The sequence below is a fragment of the Engystomops pustulosus genome, chromosome 3 (assembly GCF_040894005.1).
Source record: "Engystomops pustulosus chromosome 3, aEngPut4.maternal, whole genome shotgun sequence".
Lineage (NCBI taxonomy): Eukaryota > Metazoa > Chordata > Amphibia > Anura > Leptodactylidae > Engystomops > Engystomops pustulosus.
In genome coordinates, this window is record NC_092413.1 from 44,075,966 (window position 1) to 44,098,627 (window position 22,662).

A 22,662-nucleotide genomic window follows, 5' to 3' on the forward strand; every position below is an offset into this window, starting at 1 on the left:
TGCAGTCGTGGGGCAGTAACGGCCCATGCTAGCCCAACTCGCCGCCAGCTGTGTCCCCTTCACTCCCACATGGGGTGGAGGCGATGTAGTTGCAAGAATAATCTCAATTTCTTGAGGTACAGTTGTTTCAGTGCTTAATAACAATAAATTATTGATAATTGATAATTATAACACTGATAATTCTCCCCACAAAGTCATTATCATTATCTCCTCTCTTCTAGATCTTTCTCCTATGCAGATGTGACATGAAAGAGATTTGCTTGGAGTAAGTGGTCAGGAAGTAGCTGCACGAGGGGGAAGGAAGGAAGAGCTAGCAGAGCAGAGAGGAGATAATAATGATGATGATAATGACAACAACAACACAGGGACTCCTGGCCTTGTACAGACATTCCTGTTTGCTGACAGGGAGTCCGTTATGCTTTCATCTACTTTTAAAAGTGGAACCACTAATGTTAATTATAAAATCAGATTGAGAAAAAGTATTAAAAAGTCTATGGGAAGTTGTCATTAGGAGACAACTTTAAATAACAGCATCTTGGACTTACCGACTCATTGTAGAGATTGATGAGGAATCTTCATATAAATTATCTTCTTGGGAACGTGTAAATTTAATGTCTTGGAGTTTCTTGCTAGACGTAGGATATTTCTTCACAGGTTCATTTTTGGTTTGGGGCCCAGCCTGATCTTTTTTCCCATCGATCACATCAAGTAGATCTTCGACTGACATGTCTTCAGACTCAGTGATGGACACGGTGAGGTCACTGCTGCTGTCAAAAACATCACTGTTTTCTTTCTTTGAGGCTGGATCTAAAGCTGAAGGATACAAACATTATCTTGAGTGCTTAATATTCACAAAATAAGACTGGGATTTATATCCACCACTTTAAAGGCAACGATATGCAGATAAAGGGGTAGTCAGTGTCTGCAGTGGGTGCTGCTTGTGATGTCACATCCATTGGCCATAAGGTCATATTGTAGTTCAGACCCATTAAAGTGAATGAGGATAAGCTACACTACCAAGGTTAGGTATAGTGCATTACAAAAAGATAATGGACCATTACACAAGCTCTTATACCTCTTGTGTCCCCCCTTCATCCTCAAGGATTGTAAGCTCTTGCAGGCAGGGTCCACACTGGTATTGTCCCATATGACTATGTTTAACCTCTGTAATGTCTCATGTTATTTCTATACGTGTCCCATAATCTATAAAGCACTATGGAAAACAATGGCACTATACAGATATTTGCGGATTACACCGTTCCCTCAATCACTTGATGTCAGACAGTACGCTGGATTCTCAGATAGCCCTTACATTATAACACACAGAACAATTTACTGTCTATGCGAGTCCAGAATATAGTCCAGTTTCAAGTAAAGAACCATTTAACTTAATGGCAGAGAACGTCAGATAAACACAACAGATAGCAGGTAAGTCGGGTAAAAAGGTGCTGTAAAAATCTGGAGTTGATCGAGCCCTCAAACCCATATAGTTAGGGCCTATATACCTGGAATAGAATAGTAAATAACAGTAAATCAGATGGTGGCACCGAGTCCTCAGCCTGGTCATCTAGTTACATGTGTAGAAGCACAAAGTCAAGCAAAATGTGAAAATTACTTGAAGTTATTGTGTACACACAGGATAACGCATTTCGAGAGAGTATCGGATGAAGAGGGTAGTTCACCCTTGAAACCCTCTTCATCCGATATAGCCTCGAAACGCGTTATCCTGTTTGTACACAATAATATCTGAATTTCCCCTCTGCTTGACCTGATCATACTTTGGGCAGAGAAGAAAGAAATATTCTGACCAATAAAAAAAAAGTCCACGGAGTCGCTAAAGGCTTGAATCTTATTAATCCTGTGAACTGAAGAGGACGTCCACTAATCATGCATGCTTAATTATAAGGAATTGCATAAGCTGTCATTTGATAAAGCACGAAAAGAAATCCTTCTAGAATTGGAAATGACCTAAAACTCAAGCAACTAGGCCAACATTAATAGGAGGGGTAGGTGATGGAAGTTGGCACACACCACACTTCATACAGGAAGATTAAGAATGACATTTTTCCAAAATGGCCTCCTGAACATACGCGTGTCAGGACACCAGGGTCCCCTTTTCAAGTGTAGGAGACTTTGGTTCCTTGTCACTAGGGTGCCAGGAGATATTGTCCACACTAGGGACAAGGAAGTAAAGTCTCATACTCTAGAAAAAAGGACTGCAGTTTCTAGGAACGTGTTGCGATCAGGAGAGCACATAAATTCTAAAACTTCCTCTATTAAAGGAAATCTACCATTTGTTTTTATGCACTATGAACCAAAGATACCTTGAGAATGCTGTAGCTACACTGATGCAGAAACATTTCTTGTTTAATCCCTGAATTGAGTGTTTTTGCTGAAAAAACTATTATAAAATTATGATAATGAGACTCTGGCGCTACTGTGGCTGCTCCGACACTTCTCCTTTTACCCTGATTATGCACTGCTCCACTATGTTGTCACTGTGTTGTCTCTGACAGGCAGAAGTAATCAAGCGCAGCACCATTCCCCAGCTGCCATGTACGAGTCATCCAGCTCAGGTTGATTAGTCCTGTCTGGATCTTTTCGGAAGCTCCGTGTAATTCAGCATGCAACCCAGCTTTCCCAAGGTCCTGAATGTTATAATTGTTTTTTGAGCAAAACCACTCAGATTAGGGATTAAACAAGACTGCATCAGTGTCGCTACTGCATTCTCAAGGTCTGTTTGGTTCACAATGCATGAAAACAAATGGTCAATTTCCTTTAAATGTGGTGTGTGCAATCTTCCATCATTCCATGCTCCTGCTACCTCTATTCGGAAAAAGTGTGGCATCTACAGTGTGACGATAACAGATGGTGGCAGCACCCTCACAGCTCCATAAGCCATAAAAAGTGCTGTGCCCAACTAGTACAGCTACATCTGGTGAGCCTCTGATTTGTACAATGTACAAAACAGAACCACCCTATATCTGACCAGTTCTGGATTACAACCCCCTGAGACAGGAGCCTTGTTTTGGGTCAAAATTTACTACTCAACAGCCAAGTAATACTGTACTCTTTAAGCAGCAGATGCAACTTTAAGCATTAAAATTGAGGACCATCCTCTTCTTTGCAGGGCAGACAGAACTCTATAAACAGTGTATAAAACAGGACTGACTTGTATAAACAGCTCAAACAACACATGACCACACAATATACTAAATATAATAAAGGCTTATCCAGGAAACAGAACGTAAAGCACGAAATTGAAGGTTTCTGCTGCTTCACTTTGGCTCAGGAGAATACCTGCGGCAGACCAAGGACAATAAAGAACAAATCAAAGAAAAGTGTAGGATAAAGGCAAAATAAATATATAAGTAAAGGCACGGTACCTGACAGATTTCCGCAGGCGCTCCGGTTATCTGATGTTTGGTTATTTATGTAATCACAGGCATCAGGTGGAGATCCAGAGGGGCTCGCGTGTGTAAATCTCTCTTCATTAGGAACCAGCCTTTCATACATCAATGAGTCTTCCACCTTGTTGCCTGGGCTGTCATTCTGTAAATCCCCTGTTCTGTTCTCTGGACTTAATCTTTTCAGAGTCTGTGAGCTAAGTTGTGCAGATTGCCTGCTTTCAACTAAATGTTTCCTAGCACTTTGAGTCTTGTCGATCTCGGCGCGGTGTGTTCTCGCATCCTCAGAAGAAGCGACGGATGTGACCGGCATTTTTTGACTAATCTGGAAGGATGATGTCTCCCCATCTATTTTGTCAGGCTTATTTAAGCACTGAGTATCACTATTAGCTGGTACTACACAGCTGTCTGTCACATTGCTGTTTATTGCTGCCTGTCTGACTGAATGTGGGTCACAAATAGAAAAGCTCTTTGTGGGCTGGGGAGATTTCCTCTGTGTAAGGCAATGTTCAATGCTTGAGTTGGCTGACATTTGGCGGCCCATGAAGATTGTTGCTGGATGATAGATTCTTCTTGACATGTCTGCGCTTGTGTTAATTTCGGCCTGTCGTGAAACTTGCGGCATCTGGAAAATAGAGGTTGTGGGGCTTTAAGAGAGAATTGAACTGAGGGAAATTGTTTTCTTTCCTCCTTCAAAATGGCATTTTATGTTTTTCAAAAGCGAGTATTAACGATGCTTTTAAGATCCTGGATAAAGGAAAATACTATTGTGTAAAGTACACTGAATTCCAGGTTTTTTGTTGTCTCTCTTAAAGGGGACTTGATACATTGAAAATGGAGAGAATTCTGCAGATACAGTGATGTAGAACAGGAGAAACTGAGGAGATCGATATGAGTATTTTAGGAAAAGATTCTGTATAACTTGTTATTTCCTAAATTAAATTAGTCCATCTTAGTCTTAAAGGGGCAACCTACCAGTATGATTTTTTTGGAGTGTGGGAGGAAACCAAAGGACCCGTAGGAAACCCATGGAAACACGGAGAGAACATACAAACTCTTTGCAGTAGGTTGATTGTGAGCCCCATGGGGTCTTGGACTGATTTGGCAAGTTCTGTGCAGTGCTGCGTAATCTGTATGCGCTATATAAAGGAATTATTATTATTTGGCCACTTTACCTCATGTATTTTGTAATATGTGTATAAGTGTGGGGGAGCAGGATATTGGGTAATTTACCAATATACATCTATTAAAAGTTCTGTACTACTTTGGAAAAAGAAAGGAGGCTCCAAGTTCATCAAGAAAGTGGAGCAGAACTTTTAATGCATGCAGCTACGTGCCGCAGTTAAGCATTGCAGTGCAGTGACTTGAACAAGCAATCACAGCATCACTTGTTCAATTCTAATAAAAAAGGTATATAAATATTTTTATAACATATTATAATAATCTGTACAATAAAACTGAAGCATTGTTGGCCTAAAACTATAAACTAAACTAATTTCCTCAAATTAGAACTGTGAATCTGTGGAATAGCCTTCCTCAGACACTGGTCACAGTAGGGAGAGCAGAGAGCTTCAAAAAGGGTATAGATGCCATTTTTTTACATCAAAATAACATTGATGGTTATGTTATAATGTAGAATTGTGTTCCTTTACATCCTTTCCTTATACCTGCCTGGGTTGAATTTGATGGACATGTGTCTTTTTAAACCAACTATGTAACTATGCAAATCCCTTCACAATGAAACATTACTAAGAAGGGATTAAAATAAGGTATATGTGCCAAAATGAAACCAAGAAAAAAAAAATTACCCTTTTTGTGAAAAATAAGTCCTCACCACCTCAGTCAACATAAAAATACACAAATTATACTTCTGAAAAGATAGTGACAGTAAAATAAATGAAATTTTCTCCAATACTTTTTTTATCCAGGAAAACTGGGAAAAATCTTTTTAAAAAACTATATACCATATATACTCAAGTATCATGTATAAGCCGTGGTACCTAATTTTAACACGAAAAAAAAGGAAACCTATTGACCAGTATAAGCCTAGGGTGGGAAATGCATTGGTTAAGCCTACAGCCGGTATACAGTCGGCCCCTGCCCCCCCCCCCCCGGTATACAGTTGGCCCCTGCCCCCCCCGATATACAGTCGCCCCCTGCCCCCCCCCGGTATACAGTCGGCCCCTGCCCCCCAAGTATACAGTCGGCCCCTGCCCCCCAGTATACAGCCTGCAGCCCCCCCAGTATATATCCTGCCAGCCCATATCCGCATAATATAGTATGCCAGCCCATATCCCCATAATATAGTATGCCAGCCCATATCCCCATAATATAGTATGCCAGCCTCTGCCCCCTCATTATATAGCCTGCAAGCCCCTGCCCTCCCCCCTGTATATAGCCTGCAAGCCCCTGCCCTCCCGCCCGTATATAGCCTGCAAGCCCCTGCCACCCCAGTATATAGCCAGCCAGCCCCTGCCCCCTCCCCAGTAGATTGTCTGCCAGCCCTTGCAGTATATAGCCAGCCGATGAGGAGCCGGAGCAGCCAAAACAAGGAGGACCTGTGTTGGAAAGGTGAGTACAGTGTTAATTATTTTTATAGACTCGCGTAGAAGTCGAGTTAAGTTTTTCAGCGCAGAAATTGCTAGAAAAACCTGTCTTATACCCATGTATATTAGGTAAATGAGGTATCAACGTAATAACCCAGGGAATAAAGATAACATATTATATTTATAGTATGGGAACGTCCCAAAAAAAAAATGCTAAAAAGAAGAAACGATGATTTACTTTTCTGCCACTCTGAAAGAATTAATAAAATCTCATCAATCAGCTATAGATGCCCCAAAAGCTCAAGAAGTATATGTAAAGTGCATCCTGCAAAAAATAAGCCTTAATAGGTTCAGAGTGCCCAAAAATTGTATGTTATAGCCTTTAAAATGTGACAATGCAAATCTGCTCTGAATGGCGCTCCTTCCTTTCAGTGCCGGCTGTCTACCCATACAGCAGTTTTGCACCACATATGGCATATTGTTACACACAGTAGCAATTGGGTATCAAACGTTACAAAGCTCTTTGATATTTTATCCATTGTAATTATTTTGGCCTAAATAAATGTATGTCCTGTCACCAGGACCTCATTTTCACTAAAGACAGGTTTCGGAGCCCATTATAACTGCAGGGCAAATATGCCTTTTTGGTTTCTCTAAGCCTTTGCCTTACAAAATCATAATGGGGCAGATTTACTTACCCGGTCCAGTTGCGATCCAGCGTTGTGTTATCTGTGAGGATTCGGGCTATCCGGTGATTCACTAAGGTAGTGCGCCCAATGTCCACTAGGTATCACTGCTGCGCTGAATTCCGTTGGAGTTCACTGAAGTTCACCGTCCTACCCTGGGTGCAGGTAAGCGCGTGTCAAGCGACACTTTTTTTTTTTTTTAAATACATAGTTTTTTTTTTAAAATCTGTCGGGTTTTCTTACGGCCACGGGCCCCGATTTCCGTCGCGTGCATGCCGGCGCCGATGCGCCACAATCCGATTGCGTGCGCCAAAATCCTGTGGCAATGCAGGTAAAATCAGCGCAAATCGAAAATATTCAGGTAAAGCGACGGAAAAACACGATTCGGGCCCTTAGTAAATGACCCCCAATGTGTTTTAACTTACCTTGCACCCTGACAGAATCCTCTGTCCCAGGGCATGGGCTTTGGTTTGGATACATTTAAAAAACAAAAAAACGTGACTTGTCTGTGCTGCAAACTCCTCAGCTCTCAGCCCCCAGCTTTGTGCTCCAGGACAGCTCCTCCCTCCCCTGCTGCTGTCAGCTCTCCACCCTGTGAGCTCTGTGAAAAAGCAGAAGGGAGGAGCTGTACAGGAGCACAAAGGTGGGGACTGATAGCTTAGCAGTCTGCAGCACAGACACAGTGACATGTTGTTTTTTTTAAATGCATCCAAACCATAGCGCAACCCCTGGGACTAAACAGAGGATTTTGTCACACAAGGTAAGTTATAACACACATGTATATTGTGATGCAAATGTGAAAGCAGAAAGACATATTTGCACTGCAGCTGTAATGGGCTTCTACAACCTGTCTTTATACAAAATTAGGTCCCTGGTGACAGGTTCCCTTTAAAAGGATACAAAAAGTTACTAAAAGTTGTTTTACAAATGTTGAGGTGTTTAGTTTATATAATGGGGTAATTTATGGGGTTTTACTATTGTTTTGACCTCTCAAAGTCACTTGAAAATCGAGCTAGTCTTTCAAAATGTGAATCTTGGCAATTTTCATGAAAACGTACAAAAAAAAAAAAAAAATTGCACCTCATAACATCCTAGAAAACAGAGGATGCATAAAACATGGCAATATAAAGCAGACTTACATTAAATTTTAGTTATTAAGTTATTTAGGTGGTCTAAATATCTGCCTGGAAACCAGTAAATTTTGAACTTTAATGTAGAAATTTCCATTTTTTTCATACCTAAAGGCAAAACATATCACCCAAATATTTAAACGAATATGGAGTTCAATGGATGCAAGAAACCAATAACCTGCACATCTTTTATTCATTCCAAAGTTATAACCACTTGGGTTTGGTCAGGCATTCTCAATCCACCATCACTTATGAATCAACTTTATTCTACAGTATGTGCAGTATGTTGGTAATATAGTGCAATACAATTGTTGTGCAGCATATTGTATGAAGGATCACACCCCACTAGATTTCAGACATCCTATTGGGAAAGGGAGGGGGGTTCTAAAAAAAACGTAAAAAAAAAAAATTATTACGGTAATAAATTATAAAAAAATCAAAATCATTCCCTTGAACACACTTAATAAACAAAACATGAATATGTTATGTATCCCTGTGTCTCAAAATATCCAAAATTGATATTCCATGGGAGCCTGCTGATGACTGATGGTGAGGAAGGTGAATGGTTTTATGTCGATATTTTATACGATAGAGAGATTATTCAAGGTTTGAAAAACATGGCTAATTTTAAGTCGTGTTGGACGGATTACACAGACTGACCCCAGTGTTGAGGATGGTACTCCGAACATCATAGTCAAATCTGACCCACACTGAGTCCTCTGCAGTGTGGGCGGTCCATGAAATCCAGTCAGCGCACAGTCCCTGATTCATGGATCAATCACAGCTGTGTGCTTGAGCTATTTAGGGGAACCTGTCAGCAGGACCTGATAAACCACTACCTGTATATTGTGAAGCTGCTTACCACCTTCCAGTTCATGTTTCTTTGAAATGAGATGCAGTTTTGTTGAAAAAAAAATCAAGAAGGCAGAAAATCTACCATTAAAGTAAAATTCTCCCCACACATTTGCTGTATTTGATGCCCTTATGAGTTAGTTAATCACTAACCAGCTCCTGTAGTCTGGTGCACGATGTCAATCACACCAGAGGAGACACTTTAAAGGGTAGGTGGATCAATGGGACGTGAGGATAGCCCTTTTAGGCGGCTACTCCACACCCCGGTAGCCTATTTTCTCCTCCTACTCACCATCTTCCGCGCGCAGCTGCTCGTAGTATCATCGGACGAGGGCGCGCAGCTACGAGCAGCTGCGCGCCGAAGATGGTGAGTAGGAGGAGAAAATAGGCTACCGGGGCGTGGAGTAGCCGCCTCGTGTAACCTCAGATGCGGCTACTCCACGCCCCAGTAGCCGCATAATAAAATTAGCATAAACGATTGATAAAAGTTACCAAAAAAGTGTGGGGACGTGAGGATTAGCCCTTAAAAGGGCTATCCTCACGTCCCATTGATCCACCTACCACCCGATCTACCTTTATAGGTAGATTTGTGGTGGTTGGTTCCCTTTAAGTAGAGAAGAGCTTGACTTCAGTACTAAACTTAATGGGGCACATTTACTTACCCGGTCCATTCGCGTTCCAGCGGCGGCTTCTCTGACGAGCGTTCGGGTCTTCCGGCCATTCATGAAGGTCCTGCGCCCAATGTCCACCAGGTGGTGCTGGTGCGCCGAAGTCCGCCGAGGTGCCCCGGAGTTCATCGTCTTCATCGTGGTGCATGTGAGTATAGCCCGTGCGACAAATTTTTTTTTTTTAAATGCGGCGGTTTTTCTGAATCCGTCGGGTTACCGTTCGGCCACGCCCCCCGATTTCCGTCGCGTGCATGCCAGTGCCGATGCGCCACAAACCGATCATGGGCGCCAAAATCCCGGAGGAATTCAGGGAAAATCGGCGCAAATCGGAAATATTCGGGTAATACGTCGGGTAATACGTCGGGAAAACGCGAATCGGGCCCTTAGTAAATGGCCCCCAATGACTTGTACAACCATTATACATCTCTCTTCAAAGTTTATTTTCTGGATGTTCTTACCTTAACTGGGCCATGGAAGAAACATGTCCGAGAAGGTGTTTGGCTACTTTTTTTTTTTTAGGTACAGAGGTGGCACTCAGAGCCCTTGCTGTGGGCACCCAGGCCTTCACCCCAGGACTACACGAGAAGGTGTGGATAGAAATGGATTATCATTGGAGCTCCTGCTCTAGGTCCCCTGATTCTTCCTCTTCAGGGAACCCTGGAAGGAAGCTATAATCCAAATTTCTATTGTATTGGTGTCCTCAGGAAGCCAATACGATTGATACAGCTGGGATCACTAGGTTACTGCATAAATTGTCATGTTGGTACTTTGAGACATAAAAGTAGGTTTGGGTTGTAGATTGGGCACTCTGTCTATAAAAGGTTCGCCATCACTGCTGTAGGTTTTGATCATTCTACCTTTGCTACCCTGGAAATCAAAATTCCAAGCAATGACTTCCCAAAGAGCAAATGATTGACTGCTGTGTTTTAACACAGCAGCCAATCTTAAGGAGACAAAGCTGTAGGGGGAGGGGCCGAAAAGAAGTCTGTACCAATAATCAGATAGGGGGTGTGTCTCAGACTCCCTGCCAGCCCAGTAGCTGAGCTGTAGTCACAGATCAAAGCTCTATACGATTGTAGCCCAGATTCTAATAAGCCAAGAAGCAATCAAAAATGATTAAAAATAGCACAAATCCTCCATAACTAGAGACTTAGATGATTAAATATTATCTCAAGGCAAGACTGGGCCCATCTTCTTACTACTTATACTAATATCTTACAAGTTCTCCTTATCTTCACTGGTAGAGAAGCATAAAAGCAATTTACAGGTCCTGGAGCATAGGTAGACATATTTCCATTATGCCCTTCTATCCCCCCAAAAAGGTTCCTTTTCATTATGAAGAGATCAAAGCCAACCCCTTGGATACAATTCACACACGCCATACCTCCTCAAAGTCCCCTAAACACCCGAAAGAAAGAAAATAATCATAGACAACTAAAGAAGAAACAACTTTCAGCAAACTCCACTTCTATGCCAACTTAAATACCAAAAGAAGAGAAAAAGAGGAAGAAGAAAAAAAAATAAAAATAAAAAAAAACTCAAACCTTCTTACTTAAAAAAAAAAACAAAAAAAAACATATGGCCTCTGTTTCTTTTCTGATAAGCGTCTTAAATAGCAAACAGTTAACTGCACAATAACATTGGCTGGCAGCTCGGCTGGCTGCTTGGCAGATATATAAAGCAGGTAAAAAAGAGGAAAAGGTAATTTCTTGGCTGAATGATTCCATCGGTAGCTATAGGGCAAACTAGAAAGTCTTTCAGTAAAGTAGCGGTAGATTCTTCTATCAATCTGCAGCACACAGACTCTTCCAAGGGGATGCATTAAATATGAAAATCATATCCTGTTATCATCTGTTTCCAGCTTTCAGCCCAGTAAGCTTTCCTTAATGAATGCCGCAGCCTAAGGGACAAGCGCGCTGTTGGCTCCTCTGAATAATGGAGAGATGTTACCAGTTCTGCTTATTACAATATTGACTTGCTGAGGGGGATTCACGCAGTCACAAGTGACTACACTTGCCAGCATGCTCCAAGTTATTACGCCATGTTTTTTAAGACATTTCATCTGAAAGGGCTTTGCTGCTTTTTTTTTTTTTGTTACATTTTTTTTATGTTATTTTATTTTTTTTAAAGTGAAAAAAGAAGCAATGGCCTTGAACGGCATCATTTATATGGAGATAGTAGGAGGGATTAGAAGCCTGCATTACTGCAGATACATAACCCAATGCGTTTGAGCGTTTCCCGGATTTTTTTCTTCCTGTCGGTCCTGCGGATATGTAATCGGCTTCCTCTCCTTTGTAAAAGAGGGGGATAAAGTACACAAACAAACAAATGGAATCGCTGCTTGCAGTGTTGTGCTCCGTGGTGTGGCATAATGATATTTCTGCAATGTGTGTTCAGAACACAAAGACGCAAGATAATGGCGGATATGGTAACCAAACCGAGACCGCTATTCGAAGCCGATATATGCCGTGTGGATTACCCAGAATTCATTGCTTTTTGTAAAATGTAAATCATGTGATTGTGAAATACATAGCGTCACGATCTATTTACATTTTTCTCCACATTGACTTCACAATTTTATTTGTTTAAGGAGTTCTCTGTGGATATATATGGCAAAATCCCTTTAACATTTAAAGGGATGAAGGACTGTACACCAAACACACTGACATACTGGTGTGTGCCCCCTCTGGCAGGATCTGCTCTTCTTTAGGCTTCTTATGCCCTTGTTTTTAAGAAAAAAATGCAAATGAGTCTGAGGGGCTCCAGGTTCCATTAACACCCATGGAGGTCTTATGATGGACACCTGCATGACCATCACAAGACCATGGACAGATTTCTATCCATTGGAAATCAAAATAGAAGTTTTCTATAGAAGGACAGCAAGCAGAGATCTAGAAAACCATGAGTAATTGATACAGAAAGTATATTCGAAATTCTATGATTGTATAGCCTCTGTTGGAGCAGGTCCTCTAAGTAGGAAGCCGCGAATGCGCAGTGGGCAGACGGAGGGCACATTTTCACTCCAACGCTCACTGTGCACAACAGCGGACAGACTAATGTGTAGCTTTGAGAATTTGGCCGGATGACTTAGGAGGGGAGGCGCGGGATTTATGAAAAGGTCAGCAGGAGCCATCGGACTCCTCGAACAGGCCACCCCCAGTTCGACACGCTAGATTCTCTGCATAGATACCAGGTAGGGTAGCAAAGTACATTTTATTCATTAGGGAGCAAAGTTTTATTTTTTTTAGATGAAACAAGGTTGCCCTTGTGGTATAACGGCTCTATGGGAACCAGTCAAGGCAAAAATTCTGTAAAAGGTGGTGACAGGTTCCCTTTAAATGCCAATGCATTTAATGTCTAAGAAGTTGCTTTTTTAAAAAATTTTTGGACACATAAATTTACACATATATTGGACCCACTGCTCTAAACTCCCCACAATAACGTAGTGGGTGAGCCCATCATGTGAAAGAATCCCTAAAAGCGGGAAGGTTCTTCATGGGAGACTGGGGCCTCCTGTCTGACACTGAACTGTGTAAGGAGCATATTAAAGGTTTCACTGAAATGAGAAAAGTCCTGTATCCGGAACACATATAACTTACTGGAACAGCTGATACCTTCCATAACGTCCATAGAGGAGTTTCAGACTACAACTACTTTGGGAGTGAAACAGCAAAACTCATTGAAGAGGGTTTATGTTAGTTGGATGTGCTTTTCTATGTTGTCATTTTGCTCTTTTTTTGGTAAAAGTTGCAAGAAAAAAAAAAACAGGGGCCCTACGAGGTGTATGCAACAGATTGGAATGGGGTGCTCAAAATGCGTGTCTTTCAAAAGGTTTGCATATGAAAGAAAATTCTCAAATTTTATCCCTTAGTGATATTACACAATAAAGATCATATTTAACCCCCTTACTTTAATTTCACTCAGTTTTATTGCTGTGCAGTGTAAGATTCCAGAGTGTGGGCGGGGAATCTCTTAGCAGACACTTCATAATTCCTCTGCTACGAGATGCTATGTGCTAACAATGTGCTTAGATTATCTGGGTACAGGATTTATCTACACTTTTATTTATCTCCTGAACATTGTAGTAGCATCTGACACAAAAAAAGAGCGATCAGAGATGATGAGATCCATGAGATGGATATAAAACACTCTCAGCTTTGCTATAACACACAGAGTCAGCCCTGCTATATGCATAAAGACCTTATCTGTCGGTAGCTAGTAGTGTAGGACTCTGCACACTGCAGCTTGCTGACCAGAGGTGCCTGTGTCTGACCTGGTCTTGAAATGCAGGGAGGGGGGAGCAGGAGGCAGAGAGCACTGCAGTGTGCAGACAAAAGAAGCTATTCATGAGAAGGATCTGACCATAGTCAGAAGATTTATTGTTGGAACCAGGGGCAACGAAAATTGTAAACATCAGGACTAATAGAGAAAGGTTGGACTTACTAAGTGTATTTAAGAATCTTGTCTTCATGGGAATACTCCTTTAAACTAAATTGCAGAGGAGGGTAAGAGCTTAATACCCTGCCATATGATTACTTGTCAGTGATTGATCAGGCTGATCACGTCATATGAATTTATCATTATATGAATACATTGTTTTCAAGCCAAAATAGCCCATATAAATGTTTAGTAAAATAAAAATTAAAAATAAAAAAACAGAAAACCCTAAAAAGCTGCAAATCACTCAAGAGTTTGAAAACAAAGTCACGATTTCTCAAAATGATGTATTCCCCATGATAAATAATAAATCTATGGAGCAGAAAACAAAATAAATACCGTAAATATAAATAAATGGCGCCCTATTCATGACTAATGATACCGCCATGCCGTAGCTGTAATTGATGTCTATTGGAACGACGGAAACGGCTTTCAAGCTAAAATATTTTAGACTTAATAGGTTTTCTAAACAAAGTCAATATGTGAATCACCTGATCATGATATCCACACACCCCCCCCATACATATCGCAACGTTGGTTTCAAATTATTATTTGTTAGAATATTCTGTTTCCATAACGTTCTTTAAACTTCTATGGGAGTTACCGAAACATTGTTTGGCCGTTTTTGTATTTCCGACACAAGGCTCGGAACAACCTACAACTTATGGCACTGGTTGCTTAGGAACAGCAAAAGGCTACATAAAACATTCCAACAGTTTCAGAATTAGTAGATAGATCTTTAATAAAGGATGCAAAGAGTTGGAATAGGTTGAGGTGATTAAAGTTCCTCTTTATAGCTCCCTTTACTAAGAACATTTTATACAATCAGTGGGTTAAATAGCGAAAATTATTTCATAAAGATCCTCATTTGTGAAGAGCTTGGTCGTCGTTGCCTAGCAATCGCTGTGCACTACGGAAAGCTGTGCGCTATGGCGATGGCAAAATTATGAATTTCACGGTGGAATGGTGGAGTAAGATCAAAAATAAATATTTGTTTGGACAATTATACAGTAGATGCTCAGAAACCAGCAATTCACAGTAATAGTTGGCGGTGTAATACTTGTTATAAACAGGAATCTACAAGTCATTACATGAAGCAAAATGATAGTAAATAAACAAAACCCAACACTTAAACATCCGTAATGATCATACACGCGTGTCAAGTGCAAGCATTCAGCTCCGCAATCTAATATTTTACCTTTGCCATGCTGTTCTGTTCAATTGTCTTTATTCGCTATAAGTGTAAGTTGACATAGCAACAATATTAGTTAGAGACAATGGAAGATAATGAGCGACAACTCAAGAACAGGTGAGTAAACGAGTGAACAACCAATCTGCGTTTTCAGAATGGCCCAGGTTTTATTGTAAAAACAAAATAAAATTGAATATCCACTTATAATACAACAATGTTGGTGATGAATGATGCTTGTAATGAGAAATCACAATTAGGAATATAGTAATGTAAAGTAACAGTGAAGTTATTAATCGTATGTAGGTACATATCATGCTGAAGATCATCCATCAGAATGGAATAAAAATCTGCTTGAGAACCCGACAGAGAATCCACATCATCAAAATGTTAGGTACCTGTAGAACCTTACAGCACAATGTCCGAAATGTTCCTACCCCTCATTGTATGTTACAGATAATGACCCAATTGTGGTTTTATCAGGGCTGTTGAGGCGGTAACTTCCAACTCTGACTCCACCTCCTCAATTTCTCTAACTTCGACTCCATACACCCAAAAATGGTTACTGACTCCACACTCCTGTTTTTCTGGTCACTCTATCAGTTGTAAGATGAGAGCCGGCATTCGTTCCCAGCACCTTATTCTTCTGATGTGTAGTTGAGGCAGGGCCGGATTAAGGTTGGTGGGGGCCCCTGGGCGCAAAATATGGTGGAGGCCCCAACCGAATACAACAAAGATACAAATTATCCTGCTCACTATCCACTATGCTTGCAGCAATACATCCACATACAGCCGCCTCACCCCCCAGTAACACAGCTGCCTCACCCCCCAGTAATACATCCACATACAGCCGCCTCGCCCCCCAGTTATACATCCACATACAGCCGCCTCGCCCCCCAGTTATACATCCACATACAGCCGTCTCACCCCCTCAGTAACACAGCTGCCTCACCCCCCAGTAATACATCCACATACAGCCGCCTCACCCCCCAGTTATACATCCACATACAGCCGCCTCACCCCCCAGTTATACATCCACATACAGCCGCCTCACCCCCCAGTTATACATCCACATACTGCCGCCTCACCCCCCAGTTATACATTCACATACAGCCGTCTCACCCCCTCAGTAACACAGCTGCCTCACCGCCCAGTAATACATCCACATACAGCCGCCTCACCCCCCAGTTATACATCCACATACAGCCGCCTCACCCCCAGTTATACATCCACATACAGCCGCCTCACCCCCCAGTAATACATCCACATACAGCCGCCTCACCCCCAGTAACACATCCACATACAGCCGCCTCGCCCCCAGTAACACAGCTACATACAGCCGCCTCGCCCCCAGTAACACAGCTACATACAGCCGCCTCACCCCCCAGTAATACATCCACATACAGCCGCCTCACCCCCCAGTAATACATCCACATACAGCCGCCTCACCCCCAGTAACACATCCACATACAGCCGCCTCGCCCCCAGTAACACAGCTACATACAGCCGCCTCGCCCCCAGTAACACAGCTACATACAGCCGCCTCGCCCCCAGTAACACAGCTACATACAGCCGCCTCGCCCCCAGTAACACAGCTACATACAGCCGCCTCGCCCCCAGTAACACATCTACATACAGCCGACTCGCCCCCAGTAACACATCTACATACAGCCGACTGGCCCCCAGTAACACATCTACATACAGCCGACTGGCCCCCAGTAACACATCTACATACAGCCGACTGGCCCCCAGTAACACAGCTACATACAGCCGCCTGGCCCCCAGTAACACAGCTACATACAGCCGCCTCGCCCCCAGTAACAGATCTACATACAGCCGACTGGCCCCCAGTAACACAGCTACATACAGCCGCCTGGCCCCCAGTAACACAGCTACATACAGCCGCCTGGCCCCCAGTAACACAGCTACATACAGCCGCCTGGCCCTCAGTAACACAGCTACATACAGCCGCCTCGCCCCCAGTAACACAGCTACATACAGCCGCCTCGCCCCCAATAGCACATCTACATACAGCCGCCTCGCCCCCAGTAACACAGCTACATACAGCCGCCTCGCCCCCAGTAACAGATCTACATACAGCCGACTGGCCCCCAGTAACACATCTTTATACAGCCGACTGGCCCCCAGTAACACAGCTACATACAGCCGCCTGGCCCCCAGTAACACAGCTACATACAGCCGCCTGGCCCCCAGTAACAAAGCTACATACAGTCTCCTCTCCCCCTGCAATACATCTATATACAGTCTCCTCTCCCCCTGCAATACATCTATATACAGTCTCCTCTCCCCCTGCAATACATCTATATACAGTCTCCTCTCCCCCTGCAATACATCTATATACAGTCTCCTCTCCCCCTGCAATACATCTATATACAGTCTCCTCTCCCCCTGCAATACATCTATATACAGTCTCCTCTCCCCCTGCAATACATCTATATACAGTCTCCTCTTCCCCTGCAATACATCTATATACAGTCTCCTCTCCCCCTGCAATACATCTATATACAGTCTCCTCTCCCCCTGCAATACATCTATATACAGTCTCCTCTCCCCCCCAGAGCTAGAGACCCTGAGCCCAGGACCCCCCCCCTCCCCCCTTTTCTTTCACAGGCAGCCCAGGACTTAGCTTCTCTCAAAAATTACCTTTCAGCCGAGTTGTGAAGGGAAGCGCTGACCCATGACAGGCAGGGAAGCCTCCTCTCACAGTAGATAAGCCGGCAGTATACAGAAGCCGGCAGTATACAGAAGCCGGCATTTCCCGGGCTCACAGCAGGTCACGTGACAATGAACTGCACGTGACCCTGTGACACTGAAGAAGGGAGCTGACCATCTCTGGCTGGGAGCGATGTGCTGCATTGTTGCAGCACATCGCTCCAGGTGGAGACAGACAGCTTATCGTCTCCTACCAGGGACTGGTAGGCATCCGGATGGGGGTGGAAGCCCACCGCTCTGCAAACAGCTGAAATGTCCGTGCGTGGCTGGAAGTGATGCGCTGCAGCACAGCCGCAGCGCATCGCTCCCAGTTCCAGAGAGCTCAGTGTCAGTGTCCCGGAGCGCTAGCGGTCTGCCGCTGGCGCCGCAAATCTAATGCCCGCATGATTTTTACAAGTTCAATTGCTATATGGTGGGGGCCGCGCCCCGGGAGCCCCGCCTATAATCCGGCTCTGAGTTGAGGAGCTTTACCGCTTTAAATGTAAATAAAATGAGGCCAAATTCATCTTAACTAAAAGCCTAGATCAGGGGTGCACAACAAGCAGATGACCTGTGACATGTCAAGCTTCGAGCTGCAGCCTGCAACCTGAAAACGATCAGGGTGCGGTCACACCGTACTGCTTTGACTCAGTTTAGAAATGGAATGAAAGTGCATGGGGGTGTGCAAGGGGCCATATGCACTTCTAAGGAAACCTATAACCAGCACCTGGTGTCTTACCTTTAAACAATACAAGACACCAGGAACTGGTTACCGACTGCATGCGTTTCCATAGAACATTACAATAAAAATTCCATAGAAAGACTGGTCCATGGCACTTTTATTCCATTTCTAAACAGAGTTAAAGCGCTAACATGAGTCCAATGAGCACTTCCATGACTGATGTCAGATCACTGGTGCTGGAGGCAGAGGTCGCACTAACATATTTCTAGAAGGGTAATAATACTCCTCTTACTATTTTTGAGGAGTATTTTTAGCCGGGAAGGAGTATGAAATTTTCAGTAATACAAGTATATAACTCATAGCTGTATATAATGTTGATAGACGCTAATTATATAAGAAAATCATGTGTCAGTATCTTCTGTGTTTAAATAGCAAATTGAGGCAGTTATAGTGATGTTACATCATGTACTGACCAGACTGGAGCTGACGCCCCCAACCACCCAAACCACAGTCGTCGAAAACCTCCCACCACCCGACTGCGGCCCGCCGAGACCTCCCACCACCCGACTGCGGCCCGCCGAGACCTCCCACCACCCGACTGCGGCCCGCCGAGACCTCCCACCACCCGACTGCGGCCCGCCGAGACCTCCCACCACCACACTGCGGCCCGCCGAGACCTCCCACCACCACACTGCGGCCCGCCGAGACCTCCCACCACCACACTGCGGCCCGCCGAGACCTCCCACCACCACACTGCGGCCCGCCGAGACCTCCCACCACCACACTGCGGCCCGCCGAGACCTCCCACCACCACACTGCGGCCAACGCCGCTGACACCAAACGTACAGACTGTTTTGGAATGAGGTGTTTTTTTAGGTTTTTTTATTAATTGAATTTGTGTCTTTGTCATTTTTTACGTGTTTTTACTGTTTATGCAGTCCTGTTTCACATACACCTCATGCCACCTCAGCACTCGTCAGACACGCAGTCCCATGTAACATATACCTCATGCCACCTCAGCACCCACCAGACACGCAGTCCCACATAACCTATACCTCTTGCCACCTCAGCACCAGACACGCAGTCCCATGTAACATATACCTCATGCCACCTCAGCACTCCCCAGACACGCAGTCCCACGTAACCTATACCTCATGCCACCTCAGCACCAGACACGCAGTACCATGTAACATATACCTAATGCCACCTCAGCACCCGCCAGACACGCAGTCCCACATAACCTATACCTCTTGCCACCTCAGCACCAGACACGCAGTCCCATGTAACATATACCTCATGCCACCTCAGCACTCCCCAGACACGCAGTCCCACGTAACCTATACCTCATGCCACCTCAGCACCAGACATGCAGTCCCACGTAACATATACCTCATGCCACCTCAGCACCAGACACGCAGTACCATGTAACATATACCTAATGCCACCTCAGCACCCGCCAGACACGTAGTCCCACATAACCTATACCTCATTCCACCTCAGCACCAGACATGCAGTCCCACGTAACATATACCTCATGCCACCTCAGCACCAGACATGCAGTCCCGCGTAACATATACCTCATGCAACCTCAGCACTCGCCAGACACGCAGTCCCACGTAACCTATACCTCATGCCACCTCAGCACCAGACATGCAGTCCCACGTAACATATACCTCATGCCACCTCAGCACCAGACATGCAGTCCCACGTAACATATACCTCATGCCACCTCAGCACCAGACACGCAGTCCCATGTAACATATACCTCATGCCACCTCAGCACCAGATATGCAGTCCCACGTAACACACACCTGCCACCTCAGCACCCGCCAGACACGCAGTCCTACGTAACACACACATGCCACCTCAGCACCCGTCAGACACGCAGTCCCACGTAACATATACCTCATGCCACCTCAGCACCCGCCAGACACGCAGTCCTACGTAACACACACCTGCCACACACGCAGTCCTACGTAACGTAAACCTCATGTCACCTCAGCACCCGCCAGACACGCAGTCCTACGTAACACACACCTGCCACCTCAGCACCCGCCAGACACGCAGTCCTACGTAACACACACCTGCCACCTCAGCACCCGCCAGACACGCAGTCCTACGTAACACACACCTGACACCTCAGCACCCGCCAGACATGCAGACCTATGTAAAATACACCTCATGCCAACTCAGCACCTGCAAGCCATGCAGTCCCATGTAACATACAGGTCTTCCCTGCCCTTACCACATCCACTCCTGTCAAGCCCCCTCCCCTCCATACACATGTATGCACACAGTACCTGTACACATTCTACTTGCAGGCAGCCATTACAGCTCGACTTCCTGTGAGGAGACTGCGTGGTAAGCCACGCCCCTTTCCAGGAGGCTCCGCCCCCTCCCGTGACATCACGGCTACTCGGAGCAGCTCCATTCTACAGACTACCAGCGCTGTAGTGTGAGCTGAGCAGTGCCGGCCCGTGCGCTGCCAGTGTAATGTCCTGCACACCAATGCTGTGCGCTCCGGACCGCTAAGCTCACACACTACAGCCAGGGATAATTGCCAAGCGTACTTCCACGCATGGCAATTATTCTGGGGAGTAATGGCGCCTCATCATGCGTCTATGACGCTTGGTGAGGCGTTAATGCGATCTCTGGCTGGAGGAGAGTTAAAGGGGTATTCCCATCTGGACATTTATATTTAATTAAATTCATTTGCCTTATGTAAACATTTCTTCAATTGGATGTTAATAAAAAAAATGTTCCTGTGTGAAGATAATTTCTCATAAATGTAGTGATATGGTCCCATAGAAACGAGATGGCTTCCTCGGATACGACCACGTCGCAGCGGTGGCCAGACATGTACTACTGAGTCCTGCCTGACCACCAGGATTCAGTGTTCATTACCACAGGGTAGCTGTGTGACATGTAGTAACTCCCGGACATTTTATATACAATAACCTTTTGTTTCTTTGTGCACTCACTCCAGCAGAGGTGGCCATATCCGAGAAAGCTTTCTCATTTCTAAGGAATCATATGACTACATTTATGAGAAATTATCTTCACACGGGAACATTTTTTTAAATAACATCCAATTGAAGAAATGTTTACATATGGCAGATTAATGAAACTGAATGTAAGTGCCCAGACGAGAATACCCCTTTAAGTCCTCACTGCTCCCAGATCCTCTCCAGTTTGTATGTGTTCGGGTATGAACACAGAGCAGGAGAGGACCTGCAGCAATATGTACTTGTCAGCTGCACTTTACTGCTCCCAGATCCTCTCCTGCTCTTGGCACAGCTCTGTGCCGGGACATACAACTAGTGTGGGACACAGAACAGAGCGGCACATGGAGTAGAAGAAGAGCCAGGAAAGGATTTACTAAATTTTTTTTTTGTCTGCTCAGGGCCCCCATTATTTGTCTGTTCTGGAGGTCTCCAGTATTTGTTTTCTTTGGGGGAGGGAGGTGGTCTCCATTATTATGTGTAGATAATGTAGATGAATTGCTATTTAAGCAAGACAATTTTTACTGTGCATAAGTATTGCAGTAATGCAGGTGTGACTTCTTGCTTCCCCCTGGGAATCTTGGACACTGAACCAATACTCAAAAAAAAAACAAACATACATTTCCACAGAATCAACACCAGAAAAATTATAAGCTTCAGATTATAAATAATACAGTGTCTCTGTGCACTGAGGGGGCATTTAATGGCATGTGAGGGGGCAGTGGGGATAAGGGAGCCCGGTATAAGCCACCCCAATGCCGTCCCTGATACCAGCTGCGTCTCTACTGCTTTGGAAGTTTATGTGGAGCCAGGAGCTGCAGTAGTGATGAGACACTGAAGAGGCTGCAGTTTCCAGCCACAACATAGAGAGAGGAGAGAAAAGTCCCATGCGGATTTATCCCCATGGGGCTTTTCTGAATGGGTAAAATTTCCAGTGCAAAAGGCTATTACGCTTATAAAATAGGATAGAATTTTGTTTTATCACCCTTTGTTATTTATATTAGATTCTGTACCTTGTGACATCCATCTGGACATATTACCTTTGTTCGTGGAGACATCATTGAATTTGATAAGAGAAAACGCAGGCGCGCTTCGATGCTTTCAAACTCCCGAAGGAACGTTTTATTTCGGAGACGAGCCATCTTCTCCTTCTCACAGATTTCTCTCAAGGAACTTTTTAACCTTTCATACTGCCGATGATACCTGGAAATAAGGATTAAAAGATCATTACAGCGTATAATACAACTTCAAAGTGATTTTTTTTTTTTATTACAAGTAGGGTTCAGTTCACACTTGCACCCAGAGTTTCTGATTCACAATACATTAAAAGGAAAATCTACCTTGATTTTAA

The 22,662-nt window shown here is 44.1% G+C and overlaps 1 protein-coding gene and 1 long non-coding RNA gene across 4 annotated transcripts in view; one reads left to right on the top strand and one right to left on the bottom strand.

Annotated features, from left to right (window-relative positions):
* Window positions 1-22,662, bottom strand: part of KIZ (kizuna centrosomal protein) — a 91,860-nt gene that overhangs the window by 61,711 nt on the left and 7,487 nt on the right. For 2 of the 3 annotated variants that reach the window (XM_072140616.1, XM_072140615.1), the window contains exons 3-5: window positions 22,352-22,514; window positions 3,387-4,032; window positions 546-813 (exon numbers count right to left, since the gene is read on the bottom strand). In XM_072140616.1, coding sequence (XP_071996717.1) covers window positions 546-813; window positions 3,387-4,032; window positions 22,352-22,514 — 1,077 coding nt within the window. Of the gene's footprint in view, window positions 1-545; window positions 814-3,386; window positions 4,033-14,924; window positions 14,957-22,351; window positions 22,515-22,662 lie in introns of those variants that run through there. The other variant, XM_072140617.1, reaches the window with a different exon arrangement.
* On the top strand, window positions 14,464-22,512 carry LOC140121258 (uncharacterized). The gene is made up of 3 exons (XR_011854059.1): window positions 14,464-14,500; window positions 15,222-15,309; window positions 22,316-22,512. It is a non-coding gene; the product is annotated as an uncharacterized lncRNA (long non-coding RNA).